This window comes from Lichenostomus cassidix, chromosome 1 (assembly GCF_008360975.1).
Source record: "Lichenostomus cassidix isolate B80296 chromosome 1, HeHo_3.0, whole genome shotgun sequence".
In the NCBI taxonomy this organism is placed as follows: domain Eukaryota; kingdom Metazoa; phylum Chordata; class Aves; order Passeriformes; family Meliphagidae; genus Lichenostomus; species Lichenostomus cassidix.
Genome location: NC_139479.1, coordinates 77362412 through 77386506, shown reverse-complemented (window position 1 = coordinate 77386506; position 24095 = coordinate 77362412). Strand labels below are relative to the sequence as shown.

General features: G+C 44.1%; 1 protein-coding gene across 3 annotated transcripts in view; it reads right to left on the bottom strand.

The window, feature by feature from the left end:
* Positions 1-2091: 2091 nt before the first annotated feature.
* MTMR2 (myotubularin related protein 2) overlaps positions 2092-24095 on the bottom strand; it is a 60434-nt gene continuing 38430 nt past the window's right edge. For all 3 annotated transcript variants that reach the window (XM_085064668.1, XM_085064678.1, XM_085064687.1), the window contains 12 exons: positions 22114-22208; positions 21823-21933; positions 19720-19821; positions 18950-19033; positions 12447-12596; positions 11464-11652; positions 9891-10076; positions 8822-9028; positions 7158-7250; positions 5714-5827; positions 4145-4321; positions 2092-3125 (listed from right to left, as the gene is read on the bottom strand). In XM_085064668.1, coding sequence (XP_084920794.1) covers positions 2964-3125; positions 4145-4321; positions 5714-5827; positions 7158-7250; positions 8822-9028; positions 9891-10076; positions 11464-11652; positions 12447-12596; positions 18950-19033; positions 19720-19821; positions 21823-21933; positions 22114-22208 — 1670 coding nt within the window. In that variant the 3' untranslated portion in view covers positions 2092-2963. The remainder of the gene's footprint in view (positions 3126-4144; positions 4322-5713; positions 5828-7157; positions 7251-8821; positions 9029-9890; positions 10077-11463; positions 11653-12446; positions 12597-18949; positions 19034-19719; positions 19822-21822; positions 21934-22113; positions 22209-24095) is intronic.

Below are 24095 nucleotides of genomic sequence, written 5' to 3'. Positions count from 1 at the left end.
AGCCACTTAAAGACCAGTTCATACCAGAGGTCCTGAAAAATCCGTAGCTGAAGCTTAGGCTTGGTCATTTTGCTTGGGAAGGACCACTGGAGATCAGCTTGCTCAAAGATGGGTTAACTTCAGCATGAGCTCAGGCTGTCCTTGTGCAGCTCCTTACTGATGGAGGGCTTAGGAGTGTTTTAGACTCCATCCATGCTGCCTGCAGTGAATGAGGTGCCCAAGTTAGAATTAAGCCCACTATGGGTGAGAGCCTCAAGCAGCATCCACTGAGTTGATCACTAATCGCCCCAGTGAATTTGGGCTTTGCAAAGTGACATGCAAAAATGTGAATCTTCCTTTTACACATTTACTGTGCCAATGCACTGTAAGGTGCAGAGATTGTGGAGTTGGTTTTTTTTTTGGTTTTTTTTCTATTGTGAAAGTATTTTAGAATACTTTGAGTGAAATACTTTCACCAAAAATATCTGCACTTCACAGTGCATTAGAAAGTAGTTTCTGTGAGATTTTGGGGTTGTTTAACCTGGAGAGGAAGAGGCTTTGGGGAGACCTTCTAGCACCCAAAAGGTTTGCAAGAGAGCTGGAGAGAACATGTAGTGATAGAACAAGGGGGAGTGGCTTTAAACTGAAAGAGGGCAGGTTTAGATTGGATATCAGGAAGAAATTCTTTACTATGAGGGCAGTGAGGCACTGGCACAAGTTGCCCTGAGAATTTGTGGATCCATCCCTGGAAGTGTTCAAGACCAGGTTGGATTGAGTTTTGAGCAGTCTGGAGTGGAAGGTGTCCCTGCTCTCATCAGGGGCGTTGGAACTGGATGATCTTTAAAGGTCCCTTCCAACTCAAACCATTCTGTGATTCTGTTTTTATAATGCTGAGCAGCTAAGGCTGTATCTGTATTATACTGGTCTGTACAGGATAAATGAAACTTGTCCAAAGATGAATCTTGGTTTTCTGTCATTGTAGACCTCAGAGTTTCAGCATTAGCATCTTGCAAGACCCTTTACAGAAGAATGAGAGAGATTTGGATTTCACATACTGAACTTGCAGTGCTATTTAATGTTTGCATGTCCTGCAAGTCCTTTGGAAAACCACATAGTTGAAAATAAAGAGCACAGGAACTTTATCCATTTATCAGCTTTTATTAGTGTTAAGGAAACCAAACAGCCTTCATCAAGAAACAAAATATACACACATAGTCAATTTGCTAATACAGAATAATGCTTTAAACCATCTTATATAATGATTGTACGTAAGAGCAGACCTGCCCTTTAACCTCAAAGCAAATCCAAGTCCTTAGAACGTATTTTGTGTTGATTCTTTGCACTATTGAACCACAATGTCACAGGCCACCCTATAACAAACATGGTGATGCTGTGCAGCCTGTTATTCATCCTGTTGGAAGGTGGCTGTGGATTTCTCTGTAAGCACGGTGTGGTGATTGCAGCAGTAGAGCAGGCAGAAGTGGAGACTGCAGGAGGAAAGTACTGTGTTGACTGTCTTGGAAGGCATGTGGCTTTTGAAAGGCAGAGTCTTAGGTTGAAATGGGTCTACTCTTACGCTCTCTCCAAAAATCCTCTAGTGACATAGCAGCTGAATGAAGCAGCATGCTAATAGGTATTTTAAACAGGTGACTGCAGTCTGGGATTCTGTCATAAAGGAGCAACACAGGAACCCCCCCAAACAGTGCCCCTTCTTAGCACAGAGGTGGAGAAGCAGCTTGGAGTGAAGACCTTGCATGTATTTAACTGCCTTTGCTGTGAGCCCCATGTTCTGCAGCCCTGTGCTTACCTGTTTGGAAGAGCAAGGGGGCAGTCATGGTTTCACCAAGTCTGTGTTTTATCTCCTACAGTAAATTTTTGTATTAAAATTGAATTTCAACTTGAGTTTAGTTGAGTGACACCAGTTCTTGAAGCAGACTATGAGGAAAAAGGGTTTAGAAAATGGCTAAGCTGTTCAGTCTGCCAGAAAAACTGTAAGCAGCAGTTGCAATGCAGGCAGAAAGGCGTCTTTGGTTGATGCACAGTTGCTTCCATTAGTCAACAGAAAGCTGAAATACCATAAGTACCACTATAATCCTGCCACATAATACCACTATAATCCTGCACAGAAGCATTAAAATCACTAATTATGCTTACTGAAGCAAAATGCAATGGCTGATCCCAGCAGTTCACATGTGCCCCTTGGTATTCCACTACCTTTCCCCTGATCACTGTGAGGCACTGGAGGCCAGAGGAGCTGTGGAAAGCCCAGGGGAGCCACGCTCTGCTCCCCCCTTCAGAAATAAGGGCGCTTAAGTTGCATCCTGGCACACCCACTGTAAACCATAAGCGACATTCTAAAGTTGCAGAGATGGAAGTAAACGTTGTCCTACAAAATCAAGTCCTGTATGTTGCTCCTCTACCGCCGTGTTTTCTTGGGAGAAGCTGCCCTTTCTTTAAATAAGGCATCATTTACATGGCTTCCTATGCTCTAGGTAGAGGTGAAGGGAATGACGTGTTTCCAGGTGTGCTGGCAAACACCCTCATTCACTCTGCTGTGTGGAGGGGTCATCCATCACAGCTGCATCTGAGGCTCCAATACAAAGTCAGGTTTGGCCTTTCAAACTTCAGAGCAGACATCTTTCCTCCACAGTGCTTCATTCTCGTGCACAGTCTCTTTAAAACCAAGCAAGTCCCAGCACATCAGTGAACAAAGAGTGAGCTCCAGGCTTCTTACAGGTGGCAAGTGCAGTTGGCTCGTATTAAAAGCTAGCCACGGAGAAGGTTAATTGCATAGGGGGCCTTGTCTGTGTTGGTTTTTGCTTTAAGCTTCCTCTAGTGCTACAGTACTAATAAATTACCCTGGAGAGAAATAAATAAATAGGTTGGCATCTCCCAGGCACCATGCTGGAAATCCAGGCGGTTTAAGAAAAGCTGCCCCCATGGTCCTGGGAAGGTACTCAGCAAAAAAACAAGTCTGTATTATATTACACAACTGTCTGTACGGGAGCAACGCACTGTGCGGGAGAGCCGGCTCGCTCCGAGGATGAGGTGGAACGGTTGGTGATTTCTCTCTGCAGCTCCTCCACTTTCTTCTGCAGCTCAGCCCGCTTGGCCAGAAGCTCCTTGTAGCGATTGTGGACAGGTTCCTGCAAGGAAAGGTGTAGCTGAGTGCTGGGAGGCCAGCATGGAAGTCAGCTGGGAGCCCAAAGCACAAAACTGTTGCTGACCTTACACACAGGTATGAGGGAAGGAGGGGAGGTACATGAGTGTCATCAGTCTCCAGCCCACAGGTACCTGAATGGTTGCTCTGGCTTTGGGATGCTCATTTGGGTCCAACATGCATAATGCAATGGTGGCTAAACGAAACAGTCTGTACGTATTGTGGAAGATGACAACTGCCAAACTCTAATCTCTGACTTCGGGGGAATACTGGCCATGGTATCTCAGCCAGGATATAATTTCAGGGGCCTGGGGGGGAAAAAACCCAACCAGGTTCTTCTAAGTATTTTCAGATAATTCTGACTGTTTAACAGTTGGTAGTGCAAAGTGTTTGCTGGGTTCCTGTCTCTAATGGCGCAGATTTGCAAAGCTGTTACCTGCAGATGGGCACTGAGGCAGTCTGGGAATTTTTGTCCCTTCCTACTAAAACATGATGTCAGCAGTCAGGGTCATGCTCAGCCTGCTTGTCTGAGGTGCCTGCCCTGGGCAAGCCAGCTTCCTTGCTGGCTTGGGTCAGGGGTGTAAGATAGATGGCTGCTATCAGGCCCCTGTGCCTCAGGCAGCCCAAGCAAGCAGCAGGTTCCCACACCATTTAAACACAACCCCAAAACGCCTATCTAGAATCCCACATCCAGAGAAGTCTTAGGGGTTTAAGCTCTTTCGTATAGAGAATTCAGATAATTTTTCCCATATTCTAAGTGAGAAATTTCCCAAATTGCTGGGAATCTTCAGTTCCTGCAGATTTCACAAGGTGGTGATGTCCAGCTGAGCACCTGCACCAGGAAGCTCAAGGTGGTGCTTGCTCTTGCTGGCATTTGAATTCAGGTGTTTGTTTTCTGATTCAAGCAGTGGCAGCGTAAGTTTGTACATTACCTAAAGGTCTCAACCTCCAAAACAACAGCACTGGTACTACGAGAGAGGGAAGCAGAAGTAGGAAGAGATGTACCTGAGGCTTCATCCTGGGGTTCCAGCGGATGTAGTAGCCGACCCACAGCTCGAGGTGGCGCATGCTGGCCACGGGATACAGGACATGGTTGGAGTAGCTCACGTACAAGGGGTTAGTAAAGTCTTCCAGTTGGCTGTTGATGTAAGACCAAAGTGATACAGTCTTTTTTGGAAGGCTCTGTAAGGGAAGGGGGTGGAGGCGGCTTTATTTGCCATACGAATCCCGGCTATCTACAAACTACAGCAGCACAGACATATGCCTGTCATTAATATGGAGCTGGTTTGCCTTTTTTTGTAGCTTAAAAATCCCCCCAAACTGTTCTTTTGATGTGGTTATTGTACTCAAAGCACAGGGATGCAGGCAGGCACACACACTGGCACAGAACAACCCCTCTGACCCACCCAGCTGCCAAGACAGAGCAGGAATCACCCTTGGTACAGTGAGGGGACACCGGCATGTGAACTCTCAGTGCTTTAGTTAAACTTCACTTCTCAAAAGTGCTCCTGGAGGACTTGCTGGAGTATTTAATTGCAAAAGAAAAAAAAAACATTTGACTTAGGCCCTGATCTAGTGGAATAATTAGGCCTGTGAATACTCCCACTGAAACCACTGTTGAAGTACTTTCTAGACTAAGAACTTCACTGGGCTGAGGCCTTTAGAAAAAAAACCCAAACCCACGTGCAAACAGCATGCAGATTTTCTTTTCTGGAAATGACAATTATTCAGTCACTGTGGGCTCCAGATAAACAGGGACACTAATTTCACTACAATAAAATGCTGTCCCTCTAACATTACAGTTAATTTTTATGATTATTTTTAAGAGATGTTCTATCAAATATAATCACATCAAGCCACACAGCACTGCCCTCTGTGCTGTTAGGCTGCAGCCTTTGGTGACAGAATGCTTCATCTTCAGGTAGGTGAACAGAATGAGTGCCACTGTTTCCTTCTAATTCCAGACTGGGTCTGAATGTACACACCTCTACACTCCTCCCTGGGCAAACAAACCTCGGCCAGACTGCAGGGCAGAGCTGCCTTGTGGCAGGACAGAGAGGCACGTCCTTCCTAATAGTAGGAGAGCTGTCCTCTCCCAGAAAGATGCAAGCACAGCAAGAACACACATTAAGACCAGTTACTTGCTGTAACCCATGTGTGCAGAATGACAGTGCACACTTGGTAGTTAAAAGCACCCTAAAGGGACCACTTCAAAGAAAAGGGATGTCAAAAAAGTACCAGTTCCCATGGAGGAGGCTACAGTAAACTGAAGTTCAAAGCAAAATTGCGTTTCCACTACCTGGGAGACGCCAGGAGCTATTCAACCACTAGAGACTAACTGGAAGCAGACAGAGTGTCCAGAAGGGAGATGGTGCTGCTCTGAAACATGAAGTCTCCAATAGAGAGCAGTTTGTGCAAAGAGGAAAATACTACAAGTCCCAGCTGTTGAGAAGGGGGCATTTCCCAGACCCACATTTACAACTACCTTTGAGTGAGGAACCAGCTTCTGTAGCAATATCTGGCCAGCTAAAACAATCAGGAACAGGCTTTTCCCTTGGAGAGAAGCTGTCTTACCTCCTTCACTCTCTGCTGCTCACTGCTGCACAGGAAAGTCCCAAACAAACAGCTGTACAGGTGATCCAGGATGGTGATCAGGAAGTACTCATTGAACTCAAATGCTGTAGGGAACTTTAGGCAGAAACAGAAAATTAGGCTGGGATTTTAAAAAAGGAAAACTAACTTTCTCTCATGCTGTGGTCTTGGTAAGGAGTTGGCCTCTTGATTTCTAGAACAGGATCTGTCCCTGTTTCCTGCCTGGCTGGATAGTCAGGGTCATATTTGCTCCTTCCAGAAGCAAGAGTTTCCCTCTTGGAAAGCTGCTTTGCATGTGCAGAGAGGAATTTTGAGCAAAAGCCAGAGGTCTGAAGGGTTTGAGCACTGTGTTTATACACACTCAGTGCTGCCTCAAATTGGAGCTTGCTCTTCTCTGCCTGTCCCTCATGACAAGCCATACAGCCAGACTGTGAACAAAAGACACACGAGAAATAAATGCATTCAAAAAGTGGAAATTTCCCAGGGCCAAATGAAAATAACCTGGGTGCCTAACAGCCCTTCCCAGAGGGAACAGCAGGGAGACACCTTGCAACAGAGGCCAGCAGGAGGAAAAGGTGTATGGGCACAGGCCTTGTTTGTCGCTGAGCTCTGTGCAGAAACAATCTGACCTGAGACAAGGACAACTGAATCTCCACAAAGGGTCAATAAGAACACATGCAGTGAACTGCAAAGACATGGTGGGGTGATGGAGAGGAGAGCAGGAGGCCTTCCTCCCTCACAACCACCCTTCTCCCTCTGGGCTGCCCCAGTTGCAACATCCTGACCATACCAGCTGCAGAAGCAATCCAAGGAGACCACAGTGAAAGAGATTTTGATGATGGCAAAGCCTCTCTGCATGGATGTGGTACACCTTCAAATATAGTGTAATCCTTCTCTTCCATTTCTCCTGGTTTAACCCACAATGAGCTTAAATTTTTTTCAGTGAACTGCATGACATAGCCGACATTCGTGTCACAGAAGGCACAAAAAACCTTCCATGTTCCACATACTTTGGGGAAAAACCTCCCAGACATAGGGGCTCTCTCCTGGACTGTACCTCTGCCACGCCTGGTATGAAGTGAGGCACTCAGCTCTGTACATCATGTTATGAATTGGGAGCAGTACATCTGCCTTCAGAAGAAGTTAAAATGGAGCATGTCTTGCTGCAGGTTTGGTCACAGGATCAGCTCAAGCAGAGGCAACAGGGATCTGCTGCACCCTCCATGCTAGGGACTGACATTAGCAAGTGCCTTCAGACTCTTTGCTAAACAGACTCCCAAAAAGCCTACTGCTAGAATCAAATAAGAATACAAGCCCAGGAAGGAGAGCCTGCACAGGTCAGCCTGAAAACCATTCCTGTGTCCAGACACCGTGCCATGTCTTGGCTCACTGGCTTTGTGGACATGAGTGCCACGCAGCAGTTTACCTGTCTTGTCATTTGCCAGACACAGTCGATGAACTGCAGGAAGACAGGAGAGCGATCTGCATCCGCGTGATTCTTGTCCCCATGGCCAACTCTCTGAAACAGCAGGACAAAGAACACGAATCACACAAGGATTCACAGGGAAACTGCTGGGGTCTGCACTAAGCCACCTAACCTTTACCGACAGCTTTAAAAAACTTCAAATGAGTCTTGATACTGCTCTGTCCATATCAGTGGGTAAAGGAGTAAAGGACAGCTACTCCCTTTGTCTTTGAAGTGAAAATTCTTTATGGGGATATTTTCATGCTAAGTTAAAACAAGAGTTGTTTGAGTAGAGGCTCCAGATGCTATGCTGGCACTGATTTCAGTTAATAGCTAAAGTTCAGAAGGAAAAAAAATGAGAATGCTTTTTGCTTCAGTTGCAGCTGTTGTCCTGGCTACTTCAGTAGTAGAGCGTGCTAGACCCAAACACTACCTACAGACACGGCGTGCGGCGATAAACGTCACGCAACACCTCGCGGCTTCCAAGAGCTGTACAAACACCAGCCCAGCCCATCTCCTGCCACCTCCAGAGAGGCAGTAATGACAGTATTCCCAGAAGGAGGCCTCCAACCCTGGCCATGCTGTGTGGCCAACACATGTGAGGCACGACTCCTCAGAACTAGCAGAGTACATTAATGGTTATATATTACCCGGGAGCCCCAACAAAGACACAAAAACCTAAGTAACAGAGATCCCTAATACTGTTCTCCCCTCACCAAAGCACATCACTGTCAATATCTTCCTTGGCTAGACAGTGAAAAAGCTAAAGCACTTGTTGTTCAAACCCCAGATAACAAGTTTTGCTGCAGCAGAACCTCAGTTGCTTTAGTGCCTCAGTTTCCCTACCTTCCTCAGAGCATTTGACAGTGCAACCCACCACAGCAAGTGCTGTACACAGACCTTGTTCTAGCCCTTGCAAAATTAAATACCCACTAGAGAACAGCTATGACCAAAACACAATAGGAACAAAGTCTGAAAGGATACTACTGAAAGGCTCTCTCAATTCCCATCAGGGCAAACCATAACAAATTGCTGTGTCACAAGCCCACAAAGCTGCCTCTCTGCCAACTGCAAGGACACAACCACAAGCTACTCTTGGTCCAGGCTCAAACTGCTGCTCTTTCACCTAAATAATTAGAAGCCTCTCCAAAAGCAAAGCGTGCCTGAGAAAATGTGAGGTCAAGGCTATAAACAAATTCCCCAACCTCTTCAATACCAAAGCACTTCTTACATGACGGTGCCCAAGCAGTCTCAGAAAATGGACTGAACTGGAAAGAAAGACAAAAAATACCCCAGTGGTCTCTGCCAACTCCCAGCAGAAATGCCAGCACTAAACCCAAACCACACTGTTAGTTTAAATCTAAGCATGGGAACATGACATTATTAGTCAGACACTAGTCAGTTAGAGAGATTTAATACCACCTGTTCCTTGTATCTAACCAATACAGTCCCAAGGAGGTTAAGAGATGAAAGGAGTTATAGGTTGAAAACAATAGCATCAGTATTCATCTCTCTTTTGCAAGCCCAGGCAGGAAACTCCTCACAGGAAAGGCTAAACTCCCTTGAAATCCTTCAAGAGGGACAATAACTTTCTGTTCAGTGCCTTCCACAGGCTAGTGACTCACCAGCTGAAATCTGTGGCCAAAGCTCAGCCACTCCTTCTCCACCAGCACCTCAAAGCCCCTGATAGTTCTGTAGTAGCCATCCAACATGAGCAGGGAGAGAGAGGTGAGCTGGGCTGTCCTGTCCCAGCCATCACTGCAGTGTACAACCACAGATGTCTTCCCAGATTCCACTTTGTCAGCAATCCGAAGGGCTCCAGCAAGAATGAGCTAGGACAAGGAAAAAAACAAATTACAAAATCTCTTTGGAACAGAAACTATAAATGAAAAATAGCTAGTGACAGCACAGGACAAACCAAGGGCTCTGTTTGCCTCAAGGAGAATGGTAAATCAGTTCCAACTACTTCATAACTAGGACAGCAAACCAGTGAACACATTTTTTGTTCCAGCAAGCTGATGACACATCCAAACTGTAGTGTAGGCACAACTCTAGAAGTCCTTGCATTAAGCTCAGTCCTTGGACAAGTCAGGATTTAAATGCAGCATTTTGTGACTGACAGGAACACAACATGGCCATCACCTTGCAGCTGCCCCAGGAGCAGATCTGCCCTATCTGCATCAGCAGAGCAACAATGTAAGCTGGCAATTTTTAGAAGAGAAAGAACACCATTTGAAAACCCACATCTGTAGAAGCCAAAACATTTTGCCTCCTTATTCTGACTCTGCTTGGATTCCTGAAAGGCTGACAGGGCACAAATTCTCAGCACTTGCTTGTCTGGACCAGGCAATAACATCAGGATGTCAAGGACCTGAGTCAAGAGCTTGGAAACTCCTAAGCTCTAAGCACAGCTTTCACAGCTACACATCAACTGTGGAACAGCCTTCACTTCCAAAACACCATCTTTCAGTGTCCCAGACCCTTCTCTTGTCTCTCTTCCCATCTCCTTAAGATTCCTCACTCCAAGAAACTACAGTTTTAGTTGCTTATAAATGGAAAACAAATTGTAAGTCTTTAAATTTACAAGGAATTGAAAATCCTGAAGCAAGCTCTGGATATCTTTCCCAGTGAACAGGCAGGTAAGGACTTGTGGTTGCTCAGCCACATGCAGTGAGTAGATGCAGACATGCATACCTTGATATGCTCTAGCCAGTGAGTTGACTCTAAATTAGACAGCCAATGAGTCTCCTCGATGTTGGGATACACAATTTCTTTCAGTTTTCTCAGCGACTCTCTCATAACATGAATATTGTGAATATCCAGGAACACTAATTCTGCATTCTGATAGGCGTCCTCGCTCTCATAGCCCCCTCCTTTAGCCTGAAGAAAAAAATCATTATGCAAAAACATATTTTATACTTTGTCCCAGTCATTTGTCCTGAGCAAATAGCAGCTGACAAAATACCCCAGTGACTGGACTATCTAAAGCAGGGAAAAAACATTGGCTTGATCTTACAGTTGGGAGCAAACATGTACAGGCCCACACTTTGTGTCTCTCTTCTGCAACAGCTAATGAACGCTACAATTTTTACCAAAGAATATCACATTACAAGCCTTCTTTTCCTCTGTAATTATCGTTTATCCACATTAAAGCTGCTAACTCATTACATTTGCTATTCTATCATTTAAAATGTACCATACCATTACAGAGGAGTATAACTCACACACTAATTGCCTTTCCTAAGTAGTGGGAAAGGCAGATTAAAAAAAAAAAGAAGGAAAACGAGCTTTAGTGCAACAAAGCAGCTCATCATTGAAACAAAGCTTAAAGTGATGACATCAAACACAAATTTTAGAAGGGCAGAATGACAGACCCTGGGAACAACTGACCTGTGAGCCTCACCTCTGTGCCTGGGAGGATCATGGAACAGATCCTTCTAGAATATGTGCTAAGGCACATGGAGGACAGGGATGTTTAAGGGACAGGGACAGATGTTTAAGTAGGACCTTTTGTGATAGGGAAAGAGGTAATGGTTTGCAAGTAATAGAGGGTAGATTCAGACTAGATATAAAGAAGAATTTTTTCACAATAAGGGTGGTAAAACACTGGAACAGGCTTCCCAGAACAATGGTAGACACTTCATTCCTGGAAACATTCAAGGTCAGGTTGCACAGGGCTCTGAGCAACCTGATCTAGCAGAAGATGTCCTTGCTCATGGCAGAGGAGGGTTGAACTAGATGACCTTTAGAGGTCCCTTCCAATCCAAACCATTCTATGATTCTATAACAGCAGAAAGAACACAGCAACACTCCTTGACATCAGCAATACCCAGTTATACTTTGAAATTAAAAATCCTGATGTCTGATTTTCAGAAGTGCTGACTATCTCCTGCTCCCATCACAGTTGGCAGGGACAAAGTTCTGGTGCTGTTAGAGGAAGCAGTCTTTCAACCATATAAATTGAAAAATGTGATACACAAGATCCAGGGTGCTAGAGTCTGACCTCAGTACTACCTCGATATTTTTCCCCATCCAATCTCATTTCCCATTGTAGATTAATATAATGGATCATTAGTAGTCACACTGATAGCTTACAGATACCAGTGCAGGTATAAAAGTCTGTCTAGAGAATCAGATCATTGCATGCAGATTTCCTTTGCAGTGGAAGAACCCTTTTGTGATCCTTTAGAATAATATGAAATGGTGGTGGGAAATGTACTCTAAATGATTACATTTACAGTTTCAGACAGAGAGAAAGGTACCTGACCTTATTGGCTACAGCATTCACACTAGGCCTTGCATCAAAAATGAAGATTTTATGGGACTGAGCATTAGAATCCATGATGGCTTGAAGATACTTTTCATCCTCCTTGCTTCGCTTGCCACTCACTCCCACCATGGGCTGGCTGCAGCGAGTGATCGTTGCTTGACTTTCTGGGTGAATCCATGACAAGACCTTTGGAAACAAACAGGAAATAAATTAAGGAAAAAAGAGGTTCATCAAACCAGTGAAGTGAATTACCTGTAATGGCTTGCTCTGGGATCCTGTGTTAGTGGGTTCCAGAAGGCTGGATTCTATTAAATCACAACTGAATTAAAGAAAGAACTCTTCTGCCCTTATTCATTCTGGTGGCATTCCCAAAGTTTTAATAAACAAAAGGTGATGAAATTGTTTAACTCTGACTGTAAAATATGATGCAGACTGTTTTTCTGGCTGGTGTGTGAGTTACTATGTGGGATATGTCTTACTTTATGTTACACCATATAAAAGTTAAGTACTTTAGGAACAGGCTGAATTTTCCACAGACTTGGGAAGTAAACCAGTACCTTTTCAGTTACCTCTGAAATAATCATCAGAACAATGAGTTTTGTCTTAAACTCATTTAATAAGCACTCTCATCAAGAGTATCATTACGTATTGCTCTGTCCTGTAATTCAGAGTAGGCCAGACAATTGTAAACAGCCAAACAGGGCTGCTTTGTGCTCCCCAGGAACTGAACTGAGATTTGGTCTGAGTTGTGCTGAATTATCTTATCTTCTAATTATGGTTTAGTCTACATCTCTTTAACAACAGTGCTTTCAGCAGATATTCTTGATTTCTATGTCCTCAAACATGTTGTTGTCACTTTTATTATCCACTGACCATTTATTTGCTGCCTGGAATCCACTCAGCCTGATCTTGGTATTACTTATTGCCCAAAGGTATGTGTAACAAAACCACATCAAAGTGGCTTCTTCAGTCCCACTCACTGGTATGCGTCCTCTTGATCTGAAGGATGCCACTCTCTTTAATTCCTCGTCAGGAATGTTTGCAGGCACAGCTAGAATGGCAGGGTATGTATCACACAGCTCGTAGCGCTCGTTAATCTTGGTCAACCTCCAGCTTTCGTTGGGAATTCCCTAAAGGGGAAACAGCACGTTAGCAAATGAGCTGCTCTGAGACCTCAGCACAATCAAATCCCCAGACCTGAAATTCAAGGCAACTTTGTTAGTGAAGGACATGTAGGGCTGGCACCTGGGAATGCATTATCTTGGCAACGAGCATTTCGTGTCTCTCCCCAGACAGGTGGATGTTTTGCTCAAGTCACTGAAGAACAGGGAAACTGGACTTCAGGCAGGGTCACTTACAGCAAAGGAACTGTGGAGGCTACAGATGTAGGAACACAGGTGATCCCCCTGAGTCCACCTTTAAGATACCTCTTGGTCTCATCATGGGCTTACAGGAGAGCCAGGAGCAGGACAGAATGGGTGACCAACTCACTCCTCTCACAGCACTTAGTTCAAATGTTGAGAGTGAAAACTGGGAATAGGAAGTGGAGTTACCGGTCAGGATGGAGGGGAGGGGCAGAAGGGAGAACAGGCAGTAAAACACTCCCAGAAAATTAGCCTGGTTTGGGCTTTGTTCAGTTTTTGTGGCACAGCTGCGCAAACCTCTAAAAACACCAAAACCTTAATTGTATGTCTCTGGTTGCATGACTGTGTGTGACATGTAAGTCCCATGTTTCTGCCAGACTCAGCTCTCCAGTTGCACTAAGGACTTGGGCTGGGAGAGCAGGGAAACTCCACACACACATCATTGAGCTCAGCGTGCCCTGACGGGAAAGCCACTCAACAGCTTCCCAGACAACAACCTCCAGGTTATCACCTGAAGCACAATGGGGACAATCCTGACAACCTGCAGACATGGTTTGGCTGATGCTGGGAGAACAGACCAGCACGGCGTGGCTGGTGCAGCTGCCTGCAAGGAGAGATTTATACAGACCCTTGCTGCAGCAGGGCTGAGCTCTGACACAAAGCATCTCTGTGGGGAAGACACATCTGCTGCAGCAAACATGGCCAGGCTGTGAAGCACAGAATGTGTTTTAGGGGAATGTCAACTCAACACAATACATGCCTCTGTTCTAATAAACACTACTTCATTTTAAAGGAGGGTGGTGGGACACTGATTGCCACTGTTGAGGCTCCACAGGAAATAAGTGACAAATCTAACACGAGTTAGAGGAGCTGTGATAATTATGGTTGACCCACACAGACTGCAGCTGGTTCCCCATCCCAGTGGTGAGTCACGCTGTCAAAAGAGGTCATGGTTAGAAATCTGAGGGGAGGCCAGACCTTCTGTCTGCTATCAGTCACACACCCTGCTTGTGAACCACTGCTGTCCTTTGGTCATCCCTGGGAAGGAAATGTTACAACAAGGATCACAAGTACCCCAAAAGCCTGAAGGAAAGCTATTTTTGGCACTGTCTGAAGCCAAAGAATTGGCAGAAAGAGGCATCAAGCAGGGTGTATACACAGTTCAAGCTTACTGATGGGTAAAACATGCTCAGAGGTCTACCTGCTGTACACAGCAAGGATGGAATCTGCTGGGTCCACCAGCTCTGCTGCCAGCCAGGCAATAGCAAGACTCTTGCCAGTGACCAAGATGGTTACTACCTGGAAGTGGACTAATGGCAGCTTAGTTCTCAGTCCTGTCTTAATAAGTACATACAATGGATCCACAATGGATTCCCTGGAAATTTCACCTCCCTCAAATCTGAATGAAAACTACGCTGTCAGCAGTCTTGGCAAGGAAAATGGGACTCACAAGCAGCTACATGGAATAAAGGCTCCACTTCATTATACCCAGCAATTCTACCAATGCTCATGGAGAAGACCAAGCAGCAAAGGACCTTCTTCACAGTGCTGGACAGTGCAGCTTCAGCACACACTGCTTGGGCCAGAAGCTGAGCTCTAAAGCTCTCCAAAGCTCCAAGTCTTTCAGCTGCCACACTGACAAATTTGAAGGAAATCTTTCCTCTGTGATAGCTCAGAAAAATCCATGACAAGCCCTTAAAGAAAGAAAAGGCACTGTATGTCAGCATTCAAATTTCCTTTGACTCATGGAGAATGCCTGCTTTTCCCTGGCCCAGGAATCACAGCACCACCCAGAATGCTTTGGATTCGGATCGTGACTTTCTCTAAGGACTGGAAGCAAACAGAAAAAAGCCAAGTGGGCTAGAAGAGAAGCTGAATTTGCATGTTCCCTGGACGTTTGCCATAATGCAGTGCAGCTTCTGCATTTATTCGTGCTCCTTCAGATTTGCCCTTTCTCCAGCTGGAATCAATAGAAAAAGCTAAAAGTGATTTAAAGCACACTGGTATTTCCTCATCTAAGATGCATTTCACTGTTTCCTGGTAGTTGTAAGCATCCAAAAGCCTCCTATCAAACCAAACTGTTACAGATGTAACTCAATAAGCCTCTGCAGGCTAAGGAGTGGCTCTGGTAGCTGCCTGCCTGTGCACCTGCAGAAGGAACTCAGGCATGCCTCACTAACAGCAGGTTGTGATCATCTTGAAGCTGCCAGGGCACATGGCATGCCCATGTTAGTGACCAGAGACTTCTGCACGGGTCTGTCTTATAGTCATTCTTATCTTACTCTAATAACTTGGGCTCAGCTATCACTTGATTTGCACATTATAGAAGATGGAATTTTTGTTTGCAGGGAAAAGCTGTGGAAGCCACACCAGCACAGCAGTGACACCCCACCACCTTGCAAAGCACATGGTTAAGGTTAAACACATGAGGATCTTTCACTGACAAGAAAAAACCAATTTCCTTGCTGTAGTTACACACAGTCACATCTCTCTGAGGGATCCACCATATCCACTCTGAGCTTAGGTATGCAGGTGCACCTTGATCTGCAGCAGGCAAAGCAAGGAGGGTCCTGAGTAACACCAGCAGTACACCTCTAAAACTTGGTTTGAGCCACGAGACTCCAAGAGGCTGAGCACGCTGGCTGAGGCACATCCCAGCACCAACACAGGACAGAGCTGCAGAGCCGAGCTGGTCCCTCTGCTGTGTACTCAGCCCAGGCTGTGTCCACTCAGCACCAGAGAGCTGTGATCTGTTCTGCAGCAGAGACATACCTAGCATAAGCAGGACCTCAGTTAAACCATGGGACATTTAACAGTTCAATCCTCACTTTACTCCCTGAAGTTACACCCAACAATCCTCTGTAGGATGATATCATGCTCTACCTTTCCCACTCTGCTTGTATACTAATACTGGGCATTTCTTGTATTGTCTGAACAGGCTAGTTCTTCTGAGTTGTTACCTTCTACATGTGTCCTCTGAAAGCAGCAACCACAGCCCTACACTGCAGCTCCCTGGTAGATATGACCAGAGCATAGGATATTAGACAAGAATGACTTTAGTAGGGAAACATCACACAACTTCACAACCTCTTGTAATATTTTCCAAATGCTCCCCACCTTATTAAGGAAAACAAAGCTCTAAGATACTCCAAAGGCACCTTAAGGACTTTTGGTTTCAAGTGAGTCTTATTCACTTTGCAATTTTGTTTTATACTCTGCCAGCCCATGTGTAATAAAAATCAGGGAGCAATTTCAGTTTTGAATTTCATTTGCCACATGTGATTCCATTTACCAACTAAATCTCAAACCTCTCTGAGCTCCTTTTGTTCTCTACAGGTTGTTTATTACTCCCCACAGTTTTACACAATCACAGATTTTTAATAAGTTACATATTTCCATCTTTTCCAAGAATGCTAACAGGGAAGTCAGGGGTTTACTGAGTATCTTTCCTAATTGCTACAATTGCTATCATATCGATGCATTCTATTATTCTGAATAAAAATCACAATAAATAAATCATACCACATTCAAACTTGCCGTGTCTACCAGTGTGGACATAGACTGCACCATGGATCCTGGTCTAAAAGTCCTTTCTGATTGCCTGGTAGCTGGAGTTTACTTTTGCTCCACTCCCATCTCCTTGTGTCTCTGCTCCCACAGGGAAAAGACTAACCTGGCCTAAGACATAGCAAGTTAATGCCTGGCCACACTGCTGGGCTGCTAATGCCCTAGGCCAGCTCTTCTCTAACAGTTTTTAAACCACTTCCAGAAGGTCCTGCTGACAGTGCATATGTCCTGCATTTCTATTTCTGATCACAATTCATAGAGTCAGAGACAGGTAATCCCATTATCTGATTTGATGATGCCAGTTTTGTTTCACTGTTAACGAATCCCTGCTGCCATTTCAAGACATAATCCTGATTTACTGTAGTATTTGTTATTGCTTTAGCAGAACCTGGTTGGATTAAGAAAAAAGGCTACGACATTCACACAGATAAATTGAACATCCATAGTTACAAATGCTGGAATTAAATAAACAGACCAAAATACCTAAAAGTTTTGGAGGCAACATAAAGCATCATGCTGCAGGACCTAAATCAATCTAACAAAAGGGATGAAACTCCCCTCCTGGCCAGATCACAACACAAACATCTACTGCAGTATGGTTTGCCTCTTCTTCAGCAGCTAGCGTCAGTCGCTTTTGGAGATAAGGAATTGGAACAGATGGATTGTGTGATCTGGAATGGTAGTGACTGTGGCCCATCATGTGTAAAACTCCAATAGGCTATAGCTGCAAAAAATCCTGGTTTGGATTCACTTTAGCAGTTACCAATGTAAGGAAACAACCAATGGCTTTTGCATGTGGACATTAGTTTGGTTTCTTGACATAGAAGCAGCCAGGCTACGTTTGTCCTTCCCACTCACAAACAACACAGAAGCAGGCCACAGCACAAATACACACTGCAGCGATGTCTCAGCTGTGTCATGCACTCATTCTCTTTACAGAAAGGCCATGAACAACTGCAAATCACATGCATGCAAATACATGTATCCTAAAACTAATATAGACAGAAAAGCGTATATCATAAAAACCGACATGTCAGGATTAAGAAAGTGACGTATTTTACACTGAAATTATCTAAGGTCACCCTTTCTTCTTTCCAGGTGTTCTAAAAGTGTCTTTTGTACTCCACCTCTTTTAACTGACACCTGGCTAAGTACATGCTGTACTTTTCAGAGGAGATTATTTTGATAGCACAGGTATTCCTTAGTCGTTACTCCAAAGTTCTCAGCCCTATGAAGAAAAATCTTGCTCAAACAGCTTGGGCTGCAAATCCTCTACAAGCAGATCTTCCCATAAAATGACTACCAAGAAGGAGGTAAATTCTAAACAAAGCAATAATCGCTGAATTATCTGGTCTTACAGTCGAGTTGACCTCAGATACAAAGTGATTACAAACGATTGAAGTTTGTCTCAACCAGATTGTGGCATCTCACTGCAAAACATACGCTTTTTTGCAATGAAAGCAGCATACAGTAAGATACAGTAAGCTACATCTCACTTTCCATTAGCAGCCTAGAAGCCAGCAATCTATCTTAGGCAGCTATTTTAGGAGAGAACAAATCACCCCCAACAGTGAAATGCTCTCTCCCATCTGTTAATGGCAGGCCTAGATAACCAATTTAGAAGCCATGCCCAGCTTTTAGAAGACTAGAGCTAGAAAAATCAGAATCCTTAGGTTTTGTATTCCAGTAATCAGATGAACAATGAGGCTAGGACAGAAGTCTGGTTTTGTTTCATTTAATGAGAAAGACCCAAATAAATCTTTAAAGTACATGGCTTAAAATTTCTTAATTTTACAATGGAAAATTGGTTTTATTTTGACAGATCTGGAGGAGACAGAAGCTTACTGTGTCCAGGGCAAATGTGTTACCAAATCGTACTCTGTCTTCTACTTGAGAATTTTATGACAGGAGTGATTTCATCATAAAAACCAAAATTCTCCTATCTTTTACCCCAAAGAGGACTACTCAAGTTTTTACCACAATATGCCTAATTGACAGTCTGTCACTTTATGATCATTAGTACCTTTGATCAGTCTACTCCGGACACACTACAACTGCGTGTTCTAAGCCGTGGTAAACCACAGTATTCTCTAGGTTGATCCCTATGCTGAGAAACCACACCTAGGACAATGAAGGCATTCTACACTTAATTTTTTTCCTTCCAAGTTGCTGTTTAAGACAGAAAAACCTGGGAAGAATTAAAACTAATACAAGCAAGCACTGAGGTGTGAAACTCAACCTGGAACATGCACCCTCCATTCCTCACTGCCAGCAGCACCTGATCGCTAAGCCAGAGCATTAGTTTTTTCTACCAGAGCCTAAAGTCAGCTCTCTGCAGCCTGAGCTAATGTCCATCAGTGGATTCTACTAGCTCTAAAGCTGTACTGCTGTCATCAATAACTGCAGTGTGGAGAACAACATCCTATCGCAGCCTGCATGGCACTGGTCAGCAGGATCATTCTCTGCTCCATGTGACCTGTAATTATATTACTGCACAGACCCTCACTCCTGAGGAGTAGAGAGGATGAGGAAGGATGTGGCACAATACCTACCTGTCTTCTGTACTCCCAAGTTGGGTCATACACTTTCCATCCATTTTCTGGGAAAACCTCTTTGTACTCAAAGGCAAAAAGTGGCTGAAAGAAAGAAAATTTACCACTAAGAGCCCACTCACAGACCATTTATAAGACGTTTGATATCTTAAATAGTAACTCATGACTGACCCTTCTTATTCCCCATAGCACCACTTTTCTTTTAGGGCTTTTTAAAAAAGATTAACACTCTCACTGTAGCAGGTAATTAATACAACAATACACCTTCCAATATGTCCCTGATCTTGCTTGGCTATTACCTAGTACTTTGTGGACAGAAGGAGTTTATTACTAAAGAGAGAAGATAAAACTACTTGGGCAAGAATGCTCTTACGTATTAACAACCAGATCCTTTCAACCAGCATTTGAAACAACAATTGCAGTGTCATAAGATCAGAGAACAGAGGAGCAGCATTCCAGGTTTGGGGCAGTGCAGTCACCATTAACTGTAAACCTCTGATGGATGCCACTGTGATTTGAGTACTTTCCCTCTGTTACAAGGCTTTATAAGTAAGTCATTGCCCATGCATAAAAGAAGCCTCATAGTAACAGACTTTTCCTGTTTCCTATATGATTGAAACTCCTACAGAATTAAGTTTAAAACAGATTTGAAAAAGAGCACTTCTTAAAAAAAATGCACCCCATGTGAATGCTGCATTAAGTAGATGGGACAGAACAAACAGACATGCTGCTCTGTGTCTTTTGGAAAAAGCTGAAGAGAAAACACTTACCAGATTATTTGAAACTGGAAAAGCATATTTCATTAGGTTCTCAAATATGGATCGTCTAGTTCTCCCTTCAGGCTTATGAGCAAACCGCAAGTTTCGAATATCCTAGGGAAAAAAAGAGGGAAATCAAGTTACAAATTCCTGAATCACTTCAAAATCTAAGGAAAATCCAAAAGCCAGAATTCAAACAGGGTCATGTCACAATGCTCTTTCTAGTACTGATTTAAGACTGTACTTTGAACAGTGCTAGTTCAGGGGTTGTCTGCAGCCTCCAACAACAGCGGAGCAGCTGTGGGAGGACACAGCTGTGCCTGACCACAACATCTTGCCTTCATATGAAGCTCTCTACCTGCTGAAAGTCTTGAGGAGAGCCCTGCTCAGGGACAAGCTCTGTCTGACCGGCAGGACTTTGTGAGACAGGCCTTCTTGGCTTTCACTGAGCTCTCACACCAAGCAGTGCCACAAGACCACTGGAGGGGATGGCCTAACAAAGTACCTCCACAGAGCTATTGCATATAGGGGGCCCAAGGACAGCCAGTTGGGTACAAAGCATCCAGTGCCATTTCCCTTTAAAGCTTCCATCTCTCAGAAGAGGATGTCTTGAAACCAAGAACTCCTCCACTTCGCACAGCAGCACAGTTTTCCACAAAAAGTGGTCATCCAGGACCTCCTTTCCACAATCATCTACAAAACCAAATTTGGAAAGTAAATAAAGTATCTCTAAGGTTTTCTAGCCAAGCCTGCAACTCAAATGTTTGTAATAGAGTCTAAAAGCCACCAGCAGGAAATAAGCTATCAAGTTCAAGCACATGAAGATGGTAGAGCAAGTCAGAGAATGACATAAACAGCTGAAGACTTTGCTTCTTTACAGAGGTTATGTGATTGGTCTCAGACAGAGAACTTCCCAGGATGCAAAAGCTGCATCTGTACCACTCTGTAACTGCACTAAACTTCTGTGCACATGCTGGTCAAGCAGGCTGATATATATAAATAAATATGCTATAAAGGGCCAAAACACCCATCCTATGGTTTGTGCCTGAGTTTCCCACCCAGGGAAACAATACAGTACACTCCAAACCTGACCAAGTGTGCTTATAGACAAAACAGCTGAGGACTAGGAATCCAGATCAAACCAGGGAACAAATCAGCCAGCACAAGCACCCCACCCTATGCTAGCTAGGGTGGATTATGACTGCAACAGGACAAGAGAGCAGCTGGATGATGTGGTACAGATTGCAGGAACTGGTCTTGACTCAGCACACCCATAGCTTGACAGTCTGCTTAGCTCCCTGGTGTCTCAATATCACAGCAGTAACCAGAGCAGTTTGGGACTCCTCTTCATTCCTCCATCTGCTCTTACCCAGCAAGTGGCATCCTTTTAGCCTTGAGGAGCTCTGACAAGCTCTAAGCAGCCCAAAACCTACAAGGCTCTGAATCCAACTCTTCCTGTGTGGCCACTGAGGGAAGCAGAGGGGCCATGCCATATAGAGATATGGATTTAGGAGGGGAGATGGTGGCTTTACCTACTTTGTGGGTTTACAGTAAGCAGACATGAGGAGGCAAATTGTTAATTTTTACAGCAGTTTGTATTTCCAGTTATTCCAAGGGCTCTTGAGAGGCACATGTGAAATATGTACTGCCTTGAAAGAAACAAAAGGACAGCCTTGAAGAGGACTGAAGGCTACTCACCAGTCCCTCACTGCAAAGCATAGCAGCAGGTGGACATGACCTAATGCTTTAGGGGGGAAATGTGCTCCTTTCTTGCTCTTGAAATGCAAATGAGTGAAAGGCCTACTGTATCCCACGATAACTGGAGTCTACCTGGAATAGCCTGGTGGGCAACCCTGAGAACTGAGGATGCAGGCCTACACTTCCATGATGAAGAAAAGCCATTGCCCAGCACAAAGCCTGAATAAAGGCAGCACCTCATCTCAAACGAGAGGAGCTGGAGAATATTGAAAATTACTTTTAAAATTACATATTTTTTGACACCTGTGAAGTCACACTGACTGAAACATTTTGCAGAACTTCCTGCAGTACTACAGAAAAAACCTTTAAAAATATTTGTTCCCCTCCCCCTGTTGTAAAACACAGATAAAAGTTTACCTTGCATACAATCTCCAGGCCATATGAATTCTCACCACGACTGGAAGCACCTCCAATTTTCTCCACTCTGTTAATTACACCTAAAGATGCATCTAGGACAAAAGGAGGGTCCTGTAGACAGTTGAAATTTGTGAGTTTAAAAAGGGGAGCGGGAAAAGTCCCCAGCTCCTGCTCCCTCTTATGTCTACATTCCCAAACATATAGCTGCATTTCACATAGGAATACTCTCAAACAATACCTAGGTCTACCAATTTGAAAAGGTAACAAAAGCAGATTATATCAAAAGCTTACCCGTTCCATGCTTTTAAAATACAGTCTATAATTGGTAACAGTAAGGGTTCCTCTGATTGCTCCAGTGAAGGGGCAGATGTAAGTAACATCCTTAGCTTAAAAAAAAAAAAGAAAAAGAAGAAGTTGTTAATTTCATGGTTAATTTATGGCAGAAAAACTATGCCAGCAACAATGTCTGGGGGCCCTACTTTGCAGATCATGAAATTAAAACAATCTTAATCTGGGGTTCTAGCCTAGAGCCTAGAGTTCTAGCCTAGTTCTAACATACAAGTTTCAGTTCTGTAGAGAAAATAAAAATTTGAGTAGAAATAGTACCATCACCCAGAATCCTACATTTGCACAAAACTGCTACCCCTGTCAACAGTGCAGTGTTTGGTGCAAACTGTTTGCTCTTACTGCCAGTAGCTGAGGACGTCATGCATGAAAAGAGGAGATCACTCCTACCCAGATGCACACATTTGAAGCTGACAACAATCTGCAGAAAAGTTAAGGATTGTGCCCAAGATGGTTTGTGCCACCAGGGACAGGAGAAGGCAGCTCTTGTGCATGCAGGTTTTAGCATGCTTGGGTCCCTCTGTACACCCTTGCACGTGGAGTCAGCCCTGGGGTGAAAGCCCTCGTGCTAAAAGCCAGCAGAGCTACAGTGATTTGCAGCAGCCATGAATCTGTGTAACACCCAGCTGCCAGTGATCTTAGGTCTGAAATTGGCGATCAAGTTACTCTGCAGAATTCAATTATTTTTGAGCCTGAGTGACGGTGACTCAAAACAGTCCCCTTCTTAAAAGGCCTCAAATGTTTCTCACTTGTTCCAGCAAAAGGCAAGAGGTGCTGCTGGCTTTCCACAGCAAACACCTCTGCTAACTGCCCTTCTGTTTTATATCAATTAAAAATGCCAAGATTTAAGTTGTTGCCTCCCCACCTCTGCTGCCTATCACGTCTTCTGCCACTGAAGCAGTTGGCAGGCTGTGTCGTGACAATGGGTTACACTAGTGCCAACATGCAATGACACCCCTGAAAAACATGGAGGAGACCCACTGCCCAGACTGCCAGATTCAGGAAAGAACTCCATGGATCATCTTGAAAACCTCAAGTCTGAGCCCTAGGGGACCCATTTTGCAAGGGCTGTGTCAAGAGGACAGCTCGCCTCCCATCCAGGAGACAGCTACCATGTACATGAGGTGTGAGGCTACTGGGGTGGCAGGATGGGAACCTAAATTTTTTCCAGCTTTAGCCCATGAGATTTCACCCAGAGGGAGAGAGAAAAGAAGTCTGACTTTTTCCAGGGCACTGGCAACTCCTAAAACTAAATCATCCTCACATCAGCTCTGCTTCTGCATAGACTTCACTGACTCTTGAGATCTGGATGTGGAGAAGAATCCTTAAAATATCAGAAATGACTAATTCAGAGCAAAATATGTAGCACACAATATCTGGTTAAAAAGAAATAAAAATATATGTATCTACAAAAAACATGCTAGTAATTCCATTGTTTATTTATTTATATAAATTTAAATGCATTTGTTTGAAGGACAATTAAACACAAAATGCTTATAGCCATTTCTAATTAAACCAAGTGTTTCATTAGTGGCCGATTATTAATCACTTTATTTCAAAGACTAGTTTGACAGAGGTTTGAAAGCAGACTCAGGAAGCATAACAAGGGTGAGGGCAGCCTGCCTAGTTTTTCCACTGGAGTTCCCATTATTCAAAATGTAATTTCAAAATGTTTAAAAAACCTCAGCAAAACCCACTAATAAGAAAAGCGTGCATTTACATCTGAAAAGGAACAGGATTTCTGGGTAAAGAGGAAAGGTGCTAGAAAAATGTTTTCCAGGTAAGGAACCCCAGGCACGATCTCAAACACTGGCCTTGCCAGCTTGTAAGCCACACCACCTCTCACATTTGCATTTTATTAGCCTGGTTTCCTAAGGAAACAATTTTACTTAATTACACTGCGCATGTACAAATGTATCTACACACAT